Below are 16621 nucleotides of genomic sequence, written 5' to 3'. Positions count from 1 at the left end.
CGGTGTGAATTACACTGGCAGGTATCAGCTGAGGCAGACTCTTCCCCCCACCACCGCCCCTCCTGATTGAGAACATCATCTGGGTTCATTGGGGAGGGGGAAATCGTCAAAGGAAAAAAAGACAAACAGAAAGCGCACAGATAGGGGGGTTTAATTCTGAAGTGGTCTTCCTGATTCTCCTGGGATGATAAGGGAGAGGGGGAGAGAGAGCAGGTGTGGTTACCTGTCGTTCGCTGTGTGAAGCATCATAAAAAGGGGGAAGAGGAGGAGCTGAAGGATCTTCCGGGAAAGGCGGCTTCAATCCTCTCTCTCTCTCTCTGCTCTGCCCTCCTGTCATTTGGAAGGACGGAGCTGGTGTAGTCAGCGTGTTGCTGACTGACTCTCACTCACTCACTCACACTCCCTCCCTCTCTATGTGTGTGTGTGTGTGTTTTAGCGCCTGGATCATCCCCCAACCCAAACCCACTGGGAAATCTCTTGCTTTTTTTTAAATTATAAAAAAAAAACCCCAAATGATTAAACAGATGTATTTGCAACTGGAACTAAGGAGGAGAACACACCAGCCTTTATTTTAATCTGCACAGGGGGTTCTGTTTGTCCCCCTCTCTCCTCTGCACTGGAATAATTTGAACCTATTGGAAATTCCACTAGCCTCGCAAAAAGGAATTTATTGATTTAGGTTTAAAAAAAGGGGGTGGGATTTTTTAAAGAATAATAATTTTTTTTTTAAAAAAAGTGTTAAATCAATGGCTGTGGAAAGGGATGAGCAGCAACCAGCCGCCGAGTGTAGAGCGCCGGAGCCCCGCTGCAGGGATTTGGACGGGACGGTGTTGCCTCTCCTGGGAGGTCTGGGCAGCTACCAGAAGAAAATCCTCCTCCTGACCTGGGTGCCCGCCGTCCTGATCGGCCTGAGCCGCAGCTCCGACTGCTTCTTCACCGCCGAGCCCCAGGTCCTGTGCCGGGGGATCAACAGCAGCCGCCTGGCGCCGGCAGCGGCACCGGCAGCGGCGGCGGAGCATGTCGCCCACGCCCAGGTGGCCGCCAACCGGAGCGCCGCGGCTCCGCAGGGGGCCAGGGACCGCGGCGCCCAGGGCATCAACACCACCCACCAGGAGTGCCAGTGCAAGGAGCGGGACTACAGGATCCACGCCGCCCTCACTCAGAACATAGTCACCAAGGTAAGAAGATTGGGGGGGGATATGGATGTGGTGGTGGGGGGGGGATATGGATGTGGTGGTGGGGGGGGGATATGGATGTGGTGGGGGGGGGGATATGGATGTGGTGGGAGGGGGGGGGGATATGGATGTGGTGGGGGGGGGGGATATGGATGTGGTGGGGGGGGGATATGGATGTGGTGGGGGGGGGATATGGATGTGGTGGGGGGGGGGATATGGATGTGGTGGGGGGGGGATATGGATGTGGTGGGAGGGGGGGGGGGATATGGATGTGGTGGGGGGGGGATATGGATGTGGGGGGGGGATATGGATGTGGTGGGGGGGGGGATATGGATGTGGGGGGGGGATATGGATGTGGTGGGGGGGGGATATGGATGTGGGGGGGGATATGGATGTGGTGGGGGGGGATATGGATGTGGTGGGGGGGGGGATATGGATGTGGTGGGGGGGGGGGATATGGATGTGGTGGGGGGGGGGATATGGATGTGGTGGGGGGGGATATGGATGTGGTGGGGGGGGTGGGATATGGATGTGGTGGGGGGGGGGGATATGGATGTGGTGGGGGGCGGGATATGGATGTGGTGGGGGGGGGGATATGGATGTGGTGGGGGGGGGATATGGATGTGGTGGGGGGGGGATATGGATGTGGTGGGGGGCGGGATATGGATGTGGTGGGGGGCGGGATATGGATGTGGTGGGGGGGGGATATGGATGTGGTGGGGGGGGGATATGGATGTGGTGGGGGGGGGATATGGATGTGGTGGGGGGGGTGGGATATGGATGTGGTGGGGGGGGTGGGATATGGATGTGGTGGGGGGGGGATATAGATGGGGGGGTGGGATATGGATTGGGTGGGGGGGGATATTGATTGGGTGGGGGGGATATGGATGGATGGATGGATGGATGGATGGATTGGCGGGGGGGGGGGGGGGGGGGGCTACGGGTACAATTCACTAACCTCCCATCCTCATAACACCTGCAAAACATGTGAAAAAGCAAGTTGTTGTTGGGGGGGGGGGGTACAATTCACCAACCTCCCATCCCCATAACACCTGCAAAACGTGTGAAATAGCAAGTTGTTGTTGGGGGGGGGGATGGGGGGGGTACAATTCACCAACTTCCCATCCCCATAACACCTGCAAAACGTGTGAAATAGCAAGTAGTAGTTGTTGTTGGGGTGGGGGTGGGTGTTGGGGGGTGGTATATTTTGCTGGCTGTACTCAGTTTTGCACAATGCTCGGTTGACCTTTCCTGCGTGCCCGCTTTGACTGTGGGATTAAAAATTAATCTTATCCAAAACAGTTTGCTTCAACAACAGGACGTGAACATTAAATCCGCTTGCAATTCCTCTGGGGTAATTTTTAAAGCAGGCTCAGAGAGTGACCAGCCACTTGGCAGATTGATCAGCCAACCCCATGAAAGCAGGTGCAATCTGCTTTCTCTGCCCTCGAGGTAACTTAAGGTGGTTTTACAGTTGTCTGATTTTTTTAAATGATCATTTTCTGTCCCTCTTTCTCCCCCAGCCCACCAATTTTCTTGTTATTTGGTGCAGGGACTGGGTCATGTCAAGATGCAGTGCCACAAGGTGGTGGAATCTATGTGACTTTTTTAACAAGTATCCATTTCCCCAATCTCTTAGGTTGGACATTGAGGGATAGGTAGGGTGATAGGCCACTTATCCCATGTGGGGTGCTTAAGCTTTACACTACACGACAATGCAGTGCAACTGAAGCCAAACCAAATCAGATTTTGGGCGTGGGACCACCTTGAGGGGTCATCTTCGGCTGGGCTTTCAGGGTACAATTTTAACAACTACAAAATGTGTTTCAAAAGACATTTCGGACAGTTCGCTGGAACCCTTTTTATTTGTGGTAAAGAGCTGGCTGTTTTAGCAGCTTTTGACTAAACGTATTGGAATGATGATTTACGTTTTTCATGGTAGGTGGGACTTGATATGTTTTGTTATTCTCGGCTGATTTACTCATCACCTGTTCCAATTTCAACAACCAATGGGCACTGCAAGATATAAACTGCATAAATGACCACAAAAGGATCCTGATTTAGGCTTTATGCTGACCTTCCTTTAGATTAGCTGGAACTCATGTTAGATTGAGGGGGCAGTTGTTCTGGTTTCTGTCCTGTTTACACTGGGGTCCAGTGTCGCCCTTACTAATCCATCCAAAATAGACCAGTTCGGAAGGAGTTGTCTCTCCGCTGGGGTAGGTACCAGGCCCATTATACATGCATGGACAGTATGACTTGTAGACAAGTTCTTTGTCACAGGGCACCCTTTACTGCTAAACCTGATCTGGACCCCATCCAAAAAGCTGCAGCAGGTGTTGGTGTTGATCAGGAACAGAAATGCTGATTTGCCTCCCCTCGGCCAGGACACTGAGGCCAATTAGAACAGCCATACTAACCTGACGTGGCTGGGGATTGAACGTGGAATTTTACCCACCTGCATTAACTATTCACTTGACAAACTCAGCCAGTGGGGGAAACGGCACCATTTCTGTGTATGTTTGCATAGAAGACTACTACTTATCCTTCCCCCTTCCATTTGAGAGTAGTGCAGAGTTTGCAGTTTAATTTGATCCTGCTCAAAAAGCTATTGCAGCTCTGGAATGACACCTATTGTAAAGCAACATGAAGGGCCCATCTGCCTGGAAGTAATCCACATTATGTCTATCCTACTGTCCTATCCAATAAGCAAAACATTTCCCATATTCACACACTGCCCAACCCTCTTATTTTGGGAGGGGAAAGAAACCAGAGAAGAGAAGGTAACTTAGTGGTAGTGACCTTCTGTTACCCTAGTTATTCCCACATTCTGTAAAGACAATGTACAGATCACAATCCAGGTATCAAGATTGGGTGAGAAATTGTCAGAGTTAAAAAATGGAGAGAGAGAAACAGAGTTAACGTTTTGAGTCTGTATGACCCTTCTTCAGAGCCACTTATCCCTGTTGGGGTGCTTTGAAGGCTCTGAAGAAGGGTCATACAGACTCGAAACGTTAACCCTGTTTCTCTTTCCACGGATGCTGCTTGACCTGCTGAGTTTTTGCAGCATTTTCTGTTTTTGTTTCAGATTTCCAGCATCCACAGTATTTTGCTTTTATCAGAATTAAAAAATGTTTCTCTTGGTTGTGGTTTAGAATCGGTGCGTTTAGATAAAGCACTTGTCTTTTCCGAACGTCCCTGATTTAGGTAGTTTTTTTTTTCAAGAAAATGTTCTTGGATGTGTATGACAGCAGTAAGGCAGTATTTAGTGCTCATCCTTAGTTACCTAGAGCACATTTGAGTCCACCACATGTTCTGTGACCAGAGTCACATCTCAGCCAGAGTGAGGAAGGGCAGTCCTTTCCCTAAAAGGACATTAGGAGCCAGTTGGGTTTTGTCACAATTATGTTTATGGTTATTTTTAAGTTTATTTGCCATGTTTAACTTTATTTCATATTTTAATGTTGCCTTCTATTTGATTTCCATTCTAACCAAGTTTCTGTTTTCCTTCCTAACCCTGCTACCTGGGAGGGGGTCAAAGTTTAATATTTGATTGGAAAACAAACATTTCACCTGAAATATTTCCTTGCCTCTAATCTGTCAGCCCATGTTCTGATATTTGTTTGAATCCTATGGAATAATAGATTAGATAATTTGAATCTCGTTTTAAAGGAAGAAGAAAATGTCTGAAGTATACTGCCACAGAGTAAATAGAGAAGAGAGCAACGTATAGTGTCCAGGTCTCCCCTTCCCTGGACATCCAGAATAACATGGAGATCTGAAACCCTGCCAAAAGGCTGGTATAACCACAACTAAAAGCTCAGATAAAAGCAAAATACTGCGGATGCTGTAAATCTGAAGCAAAAACAAAAAATGCTGGAAATATATACTGTTTAAGGGGGGGTGGAATAGATGAAGCTGGATAGAAGGCCAGCGATAGGCGGAGGCAAAGGAGAGATTGCAAAAGATGTCACAAACAAAAGGCCAAAGGGCGTTAATGGTAGTGGTGCTGGCTAAAGGAGGCGCTAATGGCGACATTAAGAGTAGAAAGCAGAGTGAGCAAGTGGCAGATGGAGCAAGTGGCAGATGGCCCTAGTGGGGGGTTGGGTGGGGGGAGGGGAGGGTGGTAGGAAAAAAAGATTGAAAATGGGCTAAAAGCTGGGGATAAAACAATGAATGAAAACAGAAATAAATTTATTTTAAAATGAAAATAAGTGGAAAAATAAACAAATAAAAATTTGAGAAATAAAAATGAATATTGAAAAGAGAGGATCAAGAAGGGGTGAGGATGGAGGAGGGAGTTCGTGGTCTGATATCGGGAAGGATGACCATTGCTTTGAATAGGCTTTATCTCTATTCCCACGTGGATCTTTGCTCTAAAGTCAGTGACGTCAGGTTAATCTGGTGCACTAACGTGAACTGTAGGATGGTTCTGTTAGAGCTGGGATTTTTCGAGCTGTTCAATGTCCTGTCGTATCAGACTACCCACAAAGGAGCAACGCTCCTCATGGTTGGGTATTCTGCATCACAGGTTGCGTAGCCCAGGGCTACCAGTTGCCCAATGGAGCAATAACTCAAAACCAGGGAATTCACGTAATATTGCTATATTGCTTCCCCCTCAAAAGATGCAAGACAGCGCTTCTGGGATCTGAATGTTATGGAATGAAAGCTACTATATTGTATATTCATCCTCTTAAGTAATATGTTCCAATGCAGTGCATGTTCATGAAAGATTCGGGAAGTGGTCTGCAAATGGTTAATTTACCCTCTTGAAAGTTTAGTCCAGTTAAAGCAGACAGTCCAACAAGCTGTTATTCTTTGTATTTCTGTGAAAGCCCCCCCCTTTGTGGGAATAATGTAACATAAGCTTTTGTTATGGGGTTTCTTACTTCTGACATGTTCAGAATGAGAAAGAGCTGCAGCAGACTGGGTCCAATTGTTTTTTTTTCCCCCTTGATTGTTTTTATTTTCCCTTGACGGTAGGGTTGCTCAGAGCAATGATGTTACTTCCTGAAATGCAGACTAATATTTTCCTTCTAAATAAAATACAACATTAGAGACCAATTGCAGCAGCTGATTAAAAGCAACTTTAAAAGTGTTACAATTCACAGTGGAGCTATCAATGTTGTCGACTGCTCCATTACTGTCCTTAAATTGCATTTTAAACAGGCAGTCCCAGTTGCAGTGAGTGTTTAGCTAATGAATTTAACTAATTTAACTAGTTCCTAATTTAGAAATATTACACATCCTCAAAGAGAATCCATTTCTATCTCTGTTATCTCCTTTTAAAGTTGGAGAAAGAATAGCTGTTACCACCACTGCTGTTTTACATTTTGTTTTTATGCATTCATGTGATGTGGTGAGCATTTATTGTCAGCATTTATTATCCATCCCTAATTGCCCTTGAGAAGGTGATAGTGAGCTGCCTTCTTGAACCTTGATCTATATAAGCCTTTTAAGGTGAAAAAAATCCTATTTTTTGTCAATAGTTCGATCAGAAGTCACAAATCCTGGAAATAAGCTCTTTTTTGAAAATGTGACAATTCTGTTAACCGAGTAGAATCATTTACACGTTGCTTCTGTACAAATAATTAAACAACATTCAGCTTTCTTGTTGTTGACCAAAGTTGTTGACCTTTCCATCTAGAATTTGTGTTAAAATAGGTAGATACATTTTTAACAGAACTTTGCTTGCTGGGGGGTTTAGACAAGTAATGTGTGTGCCGAGGTCAAGGGATGCCGGAGAATTTTGCTGGATCTTGAGGCTGAGATGTTGCATGTTGGACAAGAGAATTAGATATTTATCTGAAAGGGATAAGTTTGCCAGGCAATGAGGAAAGAGCAGAAGAGCAGGACTAATCGGAGGTGGCCCTTTGAAAGAGCTGACACAGGCACAATGGGTCAAGTGGCCCCCTTTTGGCTCCACGATTCTACGATAATACAAGATGCAGTCATGCATGGAGTCTAAGTGCTACTGGGTCAGACCTAAAGCTAAGCAGCCAGGGCTACTGTATGTAGGGGATCAAAAACAATGTGCTGAAACTACAAAGCAGACCTGTCAGCGTCTGTAAAGAAAAACAGTGAGTTTATCTTCTGGGTAGAAACCTTTTGTTAGAACCACAGCGAAATATGTCATGGAAGGGGGGGACCCTTCATGTTGCATTTCCTTGAAGTACGTCAAGTTGAAAGGGAGTTGCTAAGGTATGGTTTGGCTCCCTGATGGATTCTATTTATGGTTCAATATTCAGATAGATTCGGATAGCCAATACACTGTTCCTCAACCCACCTACTACATTTCAATTAAGATTTTCTAGTCACTAAAGCAAATGTGACTTAACTGTTTTCTGTACGCTTTCCCATAGATTCATGCCTTCAATCTTCTATTCTAATTCCTGGAGTGGGAGGACAGCTTCTATTTTAACTCTAGCTATTCGAAAAACTCTCTGAAATTAAGACAGAAATGTTCTAATTATGGAAATGGGGGCAGCCCATTTGCTTCTGAAGCAATGTCATAGGGAGATTACAGGCACTGGATCCCATATCCAGAAAGATTGTATGCCGGATTTGGGGATTTCATGGATTTTGGGTCTTATGCCTAGCATACACTTACAATGCTTAAAACAAAGTATGAAAAGGAAAGACTAAAAAGATTTTATTCAAATTGCTACCCAGGGCACCAGCTTCGAACGTAGCTGTTTTTGGATCCTTGCGAAGTTTGGGATGCTGGATAAGGGGTCCGGGACCTGTACTAGAATCCATTATTAAGTAGGATACTTAGAAAATCACAATGGGATCAGGCAGAGTCAGCGTGGTTTTGTGAAAGGGAAATTACGTTTAATTTAACAAGCAAGGTATAAAGGGGAACCTGTACATCTGGTGTACTTGTATGGGAATTTGGTAAGCTGTTACATCAAAGGTTATTTCACAAGATAAAAGGTCACATGGGGCAGAATTTTACGACAGGGGGTTTTACGTTCCCACTGAAGTCAATGGGGTTTAGAATGTCTCGCCGCATTTTACGGCCCCTTCCCCACCAAAACAGGGCCGTAAAATTCTGCCCATGGTGTAGGGAATAACACATTAGCATGGATAAAGGTTAGTTAACAGGGAGCAGAGAGTAGGGATGAATGGGTCATTTTTGGGTTGGCGAGCTGTGACGAGTAGAGTGCCACAGGGATCAGGTCTGGGGCCTCGACTATTTACAATCCACATCAATGACTTTGATGAAGGGACCAAATGTAAGTTGGCTAAATTTGCCTATGACACCAAGGTAGGTAGGAAATAAGTTGTCAAGAGGGGATAGAGAGTCTGCAAAGGGATATAGACAGGTTAAGTGAGTGGGGAAAAAAATGACAGATGGAGTATAATGTGGAAGAATGTGAACTATGGCAGGAAGTATTAAAAAGCAGGATCCTATTCAAATGGAGAGAGAGATTGCAGAACTTAGTGGTACAGAGGGACCTGGGTGTCCTGGTACATGAATCACAAAAAGTTAGTATGCAGGTACAGCAAGTGACTAGGAAAGCAAATGGAATGTGGCATTTATTGTAAGGGGAAATGGAATATAAAGTAGTGAAGTTTTACTACGGCTGTACAGAGTATTGGTGAAACCACATCTGGAGTAGTGTGTGCAGTTTTGAACTCCTTATTTGAAGAAGGATATAATTGCATTAGAAGCAGTACAGAGAAGGTTTGCTTGACTCATTTCCTGGGACGAAGGGCTTATCTTATGAAGAAAGATTGAATAGGTTGGGCCTTTACCCATTAGCGTTTAGAAGAATGAAAAGTGATCTTATTGAGCATATCCTGAGGGAACTTGATAGGGTGAATACCAGGAGGATGTTTCCACTTGTGGGGGAGACTAGAACTAGAGACCATAGTTTAAGAATAATGAGTCTCCCTTTTAAGAGGGAGGTGAGAAACTTTTTCTCTCTGAGGGTCCTTAGTCTGTGGAATTCTCTTCCCCAGAAAGCAGTGGAAGCTGGGCCATTGAATTTATTCAAGGCTGGGTTAGATAGATTTTTGATAGACAAGGGAGTCCAGGGTTATGGGGTGCAGACAGGAAAGTGGAGTTGATACCACAGTCAGATCAACCATGATCTTTTCGAGCCTGCTCTGCCATTCGATGGACCGAATGGCCTACTCATGCTCCTAAGCTCTACCTTCTAAGGCCACATGTCTATGAGATCATGACCAGATCATCTGATATTTAATGATGTTGTTTGAGGGATACATATTGGCTGGAACCACTTCTCATTAGGCAGAACTCACCTGTTACAGACTTAATATTAATATTAAAGGTCTAGTTCCATGTGAAACACTTTGATAATTGGCAGCTTTTGATTTTCTTCTCAATGTTTAAAGCTTCCTCCACACCCCCCCACCCTGCCCTAGTCACGTACCACCTGCAATAAACAGAGAATGGAACCAGCTACTCAAAATGTTATGCAGTACAGAGGAAGTGTCTTTCACTTGAGGCATTAAACAGAGGCCTTGTTTACTCTCATGAGCAGATGTTAAAAATCCTCCGACGTTATTTGAAGAAGAGCAGGTGAGTTCTCCATAAAGGGAGATGTCCTGGCCAATAGGTATCCCTCAAACAACATGGCTAATATTCGGATGATCCGGTTGTGTTCTTATTATTGGTTGTGTGACCTTGGTGTGTGCAAACTGGCTGCACCCCCCCTCTCCACCCCACCAATTCGTTAGATTAGAACATAGATCCAAATAAAAGTACTTTGTTGGCTATAAAGCACTTTGTGACGCACTGAGATCAGGAAAGTTGCCAAGTAAATCCAAATTCTTTCTTGTTCTTGTTTTTTTTTCTCCCTTTTCTTCCTCGTTCTCTTTCTCGTGCTACCTCACCTGCTCCCTCTTTCTCACTGAGACCAGGGAGTGGTGAGCTGGAGCTTGGAAGCTGTGTGGCGCTAATCACCACGGTGAATTGATGGGCCAACACCCTGCCACCACAGCACCCAAGTTTTAACTATTTTTTGTTTTAGCTGGTTGAGTAGCTGGCTCTGTGAGCAGGCGGCTTGGTATGTTCCAGTGAAGCTGCTGCATGATGGTGACGTGGCTCCTGTCGATACTGGTTTTTTTTTTAACACTGCAAAGGAGTAGCTGCAGAGAGCTGAAGGCCAGGAAACATGAGGCCTCTGTCCCCGTTCCTGCCTTTTGACACCTGTAAAGGATGTAAGCCCTTTATCCTGAGAGATTGTTAGAGTTTTGCAGGAGTACGAAAGTAAAATATTTAATCCGTCATAATGCCTTAATGATAAATGTGCACTTCCACAAGTTTCATAGCCATCAAAGCTCAGATCTGGTTACTTGGTGGGAAAAAGTACTGACTTGGAAACTTTTCTTCAGCAACGCGCCTTCTAGTAATTAAACAACTTCGAAACGATTGCGGGATAAGAGGGTAAATGTTTCAAATTCTCCTCAGCGGTGAGGTGTCTGGCCTGTTGTCGAGGCAAATTGGAAAACTACAGCCTTGCAGCCGGCACTCAGATTGGGCCAAGTCTCTTGCCTAAATTGTGAGCTCATAAAATGCACCTTAAGCGTCTGTTGGTGGTAAAATTAATTGGGAAAATTAATGTAACCTCACTGTGCTCTCAAGACAATAAGGGGGGCTGGTGTAACACTGAGCGTTAGTTTCCAGGTTCAATTCCCAGTCAGTGCTTTGTGTGTTGATCTTAACTGGTGTGCTGCCATCATCCTCAGTGTCCCTGGGGCTGCCCTGGGAAAATTTCAGTCAGGGTTTCTGCGCAGTAACTTCCACTAGATAGGTGTGCACACAGGGATGTTGCGTGAAGATAGGATCAGGCTCAACTGTGATGCTTTTTTATGGTCAAATTGTCCCCAAGCGCTAGCTGTTGAAACACACGCATTGGAACGTTGCAAAAATAAAGGAGGGGGGAAAAGCAACAATCAGCCCCTGTTCATCACCCCCGTGATGGGCTAGAGGCTTGATGGGGCGTAAATGTGGAGCACATGCCCACTGCCCTGTAGACAGCGGTGGATACCGAAGCATCTGCCCATCACACTGTGGAGGGGGCAGAGTGCTCTCTCTATTTAAATCGGGTCTCACAGACCAGTTGCAAACCCAATTTCAACATTGCTCAGCGGTTTCCAAAAAGTTGGAAAGCCCAACAGCGAGGGGGGCAGGCGAGAGCTACTGGAATGCACAAAATCAGTACCTTTCCCGGCACTCCTGGGGAGCATGTGGCCTCTCGCTCTCTCCCTCCAGCAGCGATTTCTTCACCTTTTTCTCTCCCCGCCTCCCAGCTGTGGTCGATCTCTCTCTTTCCCCCAACCCTCGAGCCCCTTCCCCGGTTGCTGCGGACGAAGGGTCCCGGGCAATGGTTTCCTGATGCTGGATTTTCCTCTCAGCTGCCAGGCGGGGGATAGGAACAAGAAAACGACAACGAAGTCCCTGACATTAAGTTTGAAAAGAATCTTCGCATCCCCCACCTTCTGCCACTCCGGCTGACAAGTTATTCTAGACAAAAACAAAAATAACTGGGAAAAACTCAGCAGGTCTGACAGCATCTGCGGAGAGGAACACAGTTCGAGTCCCTATGACTCTTCATCAGACCTTATTCGGGACATCTGTTAACCTTTGGCATGAAGAAGTTCATTCAGTTATCTCTTCTATGTTTATACCTACGACCTCTAACCCTACCATCTTGTCTAATTTTTAATTAATGTTCAGGATTTTGGCTATCAAAGGTAGTTTATATACCTCGATGAGGTCCCTCCATTTGGTGCCTCAATTATTCTCTGTGGCTCTACAGTCTAGATTGATTCCATGCCTTGCCCACCCGATGTTGATTGCTGCTCACAGTGGTTACTGGCCAAGGGATATTAGGCCTGCGTTGCGTGACTTCCTATCCTTCTAATTTAAATGGAAAGTGCCTGCAATTTGCAGACAAGCCCTGCACCCAATGCTATTTGACAGTGGGAGTGCCTGACGGCAGAAACAGTCCTATGCAGAATGGATACTTGGCTGAGATACCAGTGGGACCATATCCAAGCTAAGCAGGTTGTTTTTAATTCTTTCACTGGGTGTGGGCCTCACTAGCTCGGCCAGCATTTATTGTCATCCCTGATTGCCCTCGAGAAGGTGATTACAAGATCCCTTGTTCCCAACTTGCAGTCTGCACTTACGGGGAGCATGGTTTGGAGATGGGTTACAATATTGAAATGAAGAATGAGAGTTTCTATTTATATAACACTTTTAATGTCCCAAAGTACTTTATGATCAATGGATTACTTTTGAAACGTAGTCCCTGTTATACAGGCAAATGTACTGTAACTAATTTGTGCACAGCAAAGTCCACAGACAGTAAATGACCGAGGGATCCGGGTCAGAGGACACTAGTTTAAAAAGTATTTCAAGCAAATGTCTGGTGGCTCATTATGCTAAGTGAAGGAATAGGTTGGACCAGAAGACACAGAGTTAAGGGTTTGGATAACATATACAAGGGGGGAATGAGGAAGAACGTTTTCACGCAGTGAATGGGAATGACCTGGAACTCGCTGCCTCTGAGAAAAATGGAAGCCGAGATGGTCAATGATTTCAAAAGGGAATTGGATAGGTACTTCAGAGAAATAAACTTGCAGGGCTGCGGATAGAGTGGGGGAATGGGATTGATTGCATTGCTCCACAGAGAGCTGGTATGGACCAGATGGGCTGAATGGCCTCTTTCAGTGCTGTATTGACTCTATGGGCTGGTAGTAAGGCGGGGGAAGGTGTCAGGGGAAAGCCCAATGTTTTCCTGCCACCATGGTGTATTACCAGCAGTGGGAGGCATGGGTGGCCAATTGAGCTGATTAAGGGCCCAATGAAGGGTCACTTCTGGATAATCTATTTTAATGGGATTGATAGAAGGAGCAACGTTGAGCAAGAAAAGCCCCTTGGTCTTTTAAAAATAAATTGAGATCTTCAGTGTCCACCTGAGCAGGCAAAGGGACGCTCAGTTTAACATCCCTGCTGAATGACAGTGCAGTGCTCCCTCAGTACCACAGTGAAATGTTAGCCTTGATTATATGCTGCAGACCTGGAGTGGGGCTTGAACTGATGACCTTCTGATTCGGAGGCAAGTGCTACCACCAAGCCAAGGCTGACGTTGTTGCTCAGATTGTTCAAAGCCTGGCCCCTCGAGAGTTTCCGCTTGGATGCGACATTGCAGAACTTCATCTTAGGAGTCAACGTCTTGAAGAGAAAGAGGGTGCGGGGACATGTTTAAATGTTGAGGCGGTAATGTGAAACGGAAGGCAGATAATCCTATGTGGATCAGCCGTTAATGGGTCTCTTGCCATTCTGCCCAGTGCTTGGTGCGAACATGGAAACCAGGGACTGAATCTTTGACTCTCTGGATGGTGTTTAGTGGAGGAGCTAATTTACTGTCTGAATCTTCAAGTCTGTGTGAGAAGACACTAATTATACTATAAATTCAAGCAAATGCCTGATGGTTGATCATGGTAAATGAGGAAATAAGATGTCAAGAAATGGGTTATTTTAAGTTATTCAGATGGTTACTTTTCAATGCACTGACTGGACTTGCTATGTACAGCTGGAAAGCACTTTTACAATTTGCTCTTAAAATATGATTGACTTAAAATAAAGAATTAGGAATGCGAAACTAAATGCCAAGTTATTCCTGAGAAACTGTCCAACTCTAAATAGCCCTGTTAAAAATATCTAATTTGCCACCATCTCCGAGCTAGTTTGGTGCTGCATTAAGCTTCTCTGAAATCCAGCAAGTTGGTACTTCACCATAACTCTGTTCTACTTGTGATCCCTGAACAGCCGATTCTGATAAAGGCTCCAACATCACGAAGAGGATCTGAGAGGAGACCAGCTGCTTCAGCAAGGAGACTGACATAAATTCGGTGCCACTCAAAACTGCGCTCGTTCACAATCTGACAGAAATGGAGCCCCCCTGGGGATCCAGGTTACACATCGGGCTTCTTTCAGGTCAGGCTTAAAAGTGTGTGTCTCTGTGCATGGTCCAGGCCCCAAATCTCAGGGGTGCTCAGTAAATTGTGACGTATTTTAGAACTGCGGCACCACAGGAGTTGCTGAAGGCCAGCCTAACCACATCGCCGTGTCTGCAGCAGAAGGGGAAGAGCTGCTGCAGTTGTACCTCAGCGTTTTATAACACATTATGGAACCCGCACACAATGCCAGCCTGGAGGCCTCATGATGTAGCACCTTTTACCCTGTGAGAAAATTTGTCACCTGTTCCTACCCAAGCTCCAGCAAACATCAGTATGATTTTGGGAGCCTTCTGTACTTGGTACAGTTCTCTCTGACTACATGCTGATTTGATATAGCTAGACTAATTTTTTTAAATGATTTAGATCAATGTCCTTGTATACCCCCCCGCTGAGTACAGAACACTTTTAGTTGGCGTTCATTGTTTCCCTAAGTGAATTTGCATTTGACCAGTTTGTCAGGAAGCTTTTGATACTGTGAAATATTGTGCCAGCATAATCTAATTGTAAAAGCCTTCTGTGTAGAAATTTAATCTCGCCTTCACTTTATAAAGCTTAAAAGAAGAGAGGGCCATGAATCTGGATTGTGGTCGTACGGCATATTCCTACTTTGTATCTTGGGTGGGGAACACCTCGTGTTGGTATGATCATAAATGTCATCACGCTGCTGGGAGCATTTGCCAATGCTTTAATTTAGTTTTCAGTAGGAGCAAGGTCTCCTTTTATTTTAACCCTTTGTGCCGTAGAATCATAACTGTTTTTCTGTTGGTCCTGTGCTGCTTAATCCTGTAAGTGCAGAGCTCAACACAGCTACAACATACAGGATTTTTTTTAAAGTCAGAGGTCAGGGAGACCCTTATTTTTCTTTTGGTGCCTTTCTACCCAGCACCAGCCTTTTTGGGAGCAGTGAATGTGCAGCTCCAACAACAGCATTGGTAACAAGCTGACGTAACATCATGATGCAAAATCATATCGTCACACAAACCATTCCTTTTTCATGATGATGCTGTGATTTTATAGCACAATATCAATGTTCAGCATGTGCGTAGCCTCAAATACATAGAACCCGCAGGCACTGCACAGTTCAGTCTGTTTAAAGAAGGTTGGCAGGGTATTGAGTAAACGTAGGAGAATGGAGTGGTTTGTTCTCCTCTGTCCTCTCCCAAGACCTGGGCTATAGGATAAAAGAAGTTTTGAAATATGTTGTTCCAAGTTCTTCCTGCCTGTAAACACCTTTTTAGTAATCTTTTTAATTTTTGTACCTCCAGTGTAACCTGCATTTTTCAGGGTCAGAGTGAGACATCAGTGAGGTTTATAATACGGTATTCAAAGTTCCCGAAACCTTTCGTCTTGCACTCATCAGGACAAACACAAGAACGCCAAATTTCAAACAATTACAACAATTTACACTGCAGGAGAAAAGGGCGCTGATTGGTTGGCAAGTTGACTTTGATTGGCTGAGGCATTGCCATGGAGAAAGCAGTGGGGAACTAAAGGGTCCCCAAGTTCCCAGGTAATTCAAAAAAAGGGCGCAAGGCTTGAACATATTCCTTTTGTCTGCACGGAATTGGCCCCTGCATATGAAGTTATGTCACTTCTTGCAAGTGTAAATGAAACGTTTAATGAGCACTTACAAAACCCAAAATAAATATCTACTGTTAGATGTGTTTCTGTGATTGGGCAGCACTTGCTGAACAATCCTGAGTGCACTCAGCTACACCAACAACCCATTTAAGATAACCAGTCAAGCTCGTAATGTAGATCATTTACGCTCGCTAGAAGTGATGTACACTCGTACGCAGGGACCAGTTCTCTGCAAACAAAAAGAATATGTTCAAGCCTTGCATCTTTTCTTTTGAATTAGCCAGGAGCTTGGGAAGTCTATAGTTCACTACTGTTTTCTCCATGGCAACACCTCTGCCAATCAGCACCCTTTTCTCCTGCGGTATAAATTGTTGTGATATTTGAAATTTGGTTTTCTTGTGTTTGCTCTGATGAGTGCAAGAGGAAATGCTTCAGCAACATGTCTCTTTTTTTTTTCAGCAATGTTCAAATTTTGTACTACCAAGCAACTATTAGTATTCAAAAGAGTTGCACCTTGACATAGTTGTCTGAGAAGATCTGGACTTTAAAGATGTATTCTGTGTTGAAGTAATTATGCTGGTAGTATATTTTACCTGACATTTGTGTTAATACAGTCCTTTTGTACATTTTTGGGGGATTATCAACTATCAACATGTACTTATGATAAGTAGATGCATGCAGAGCAGTGAGCTACACTTGTTATCCAATGAGTGGATAAATCATGAATGAGCATGTCAAGTGAGTTGTATTTAGAACAAGTACAAAACACCAAGCTATTCATTGTGTACTCTCATTGTATCATAACAATGAACATCCGTGCACCTAATTTTCACTTCTTTAAAGATGTGCTGTGTTGCTGGCTC

General features: G+C 44.9%; 1 protein-coding gene across 3 annotated transcripts in view; it reads left to right on the top strand.

Moving 5' to 3' along the window:
* The first annotated feature begins 334 nt into the window (after positions 1-334).
* slc22a23b (solute carrier family 22 member 23b) overlaps positions 335-16621 on the top strand; it is a 96351-nt gene continuing 80064 nt past the window's right edge. For all 3 annotated transcript variants that reach the window (XM_078539547.1, XM_078539545.1, XM_078539546.1), the window contains exon 1: positions 335-1178. In XM_078539547.1, the coding sequence (XP_078395673.1) occupies positions 747-1178 (432 nt within the window). In that variant the 5' untranslated portion in view covers positions 335-746. The remainder of the gene's footprint in view (positions 1179-16621) is intronic.

This window comes from Cetorhinus maximus, chromosome 3 (genome assembly GCF_964194155.1).
Source record: "Cetorhinus maximus chromosome 3, sCetMax3.hap1.1, whole genome shotgun sequence".
Classification (NCBI taxonomy): domain Eukaryota; kingdom Metazoa; phylum Chordata; class Chondrichthyes; order Lamniformes; family Cetorhinidae; genus Cetorhinus; species Cetorhinus maximus.
The sequence above is the reverse complement of the archived record's forward strand: the minus strand, read 5'-3'. Positions and strand labels throughout refer to the sequence as shown.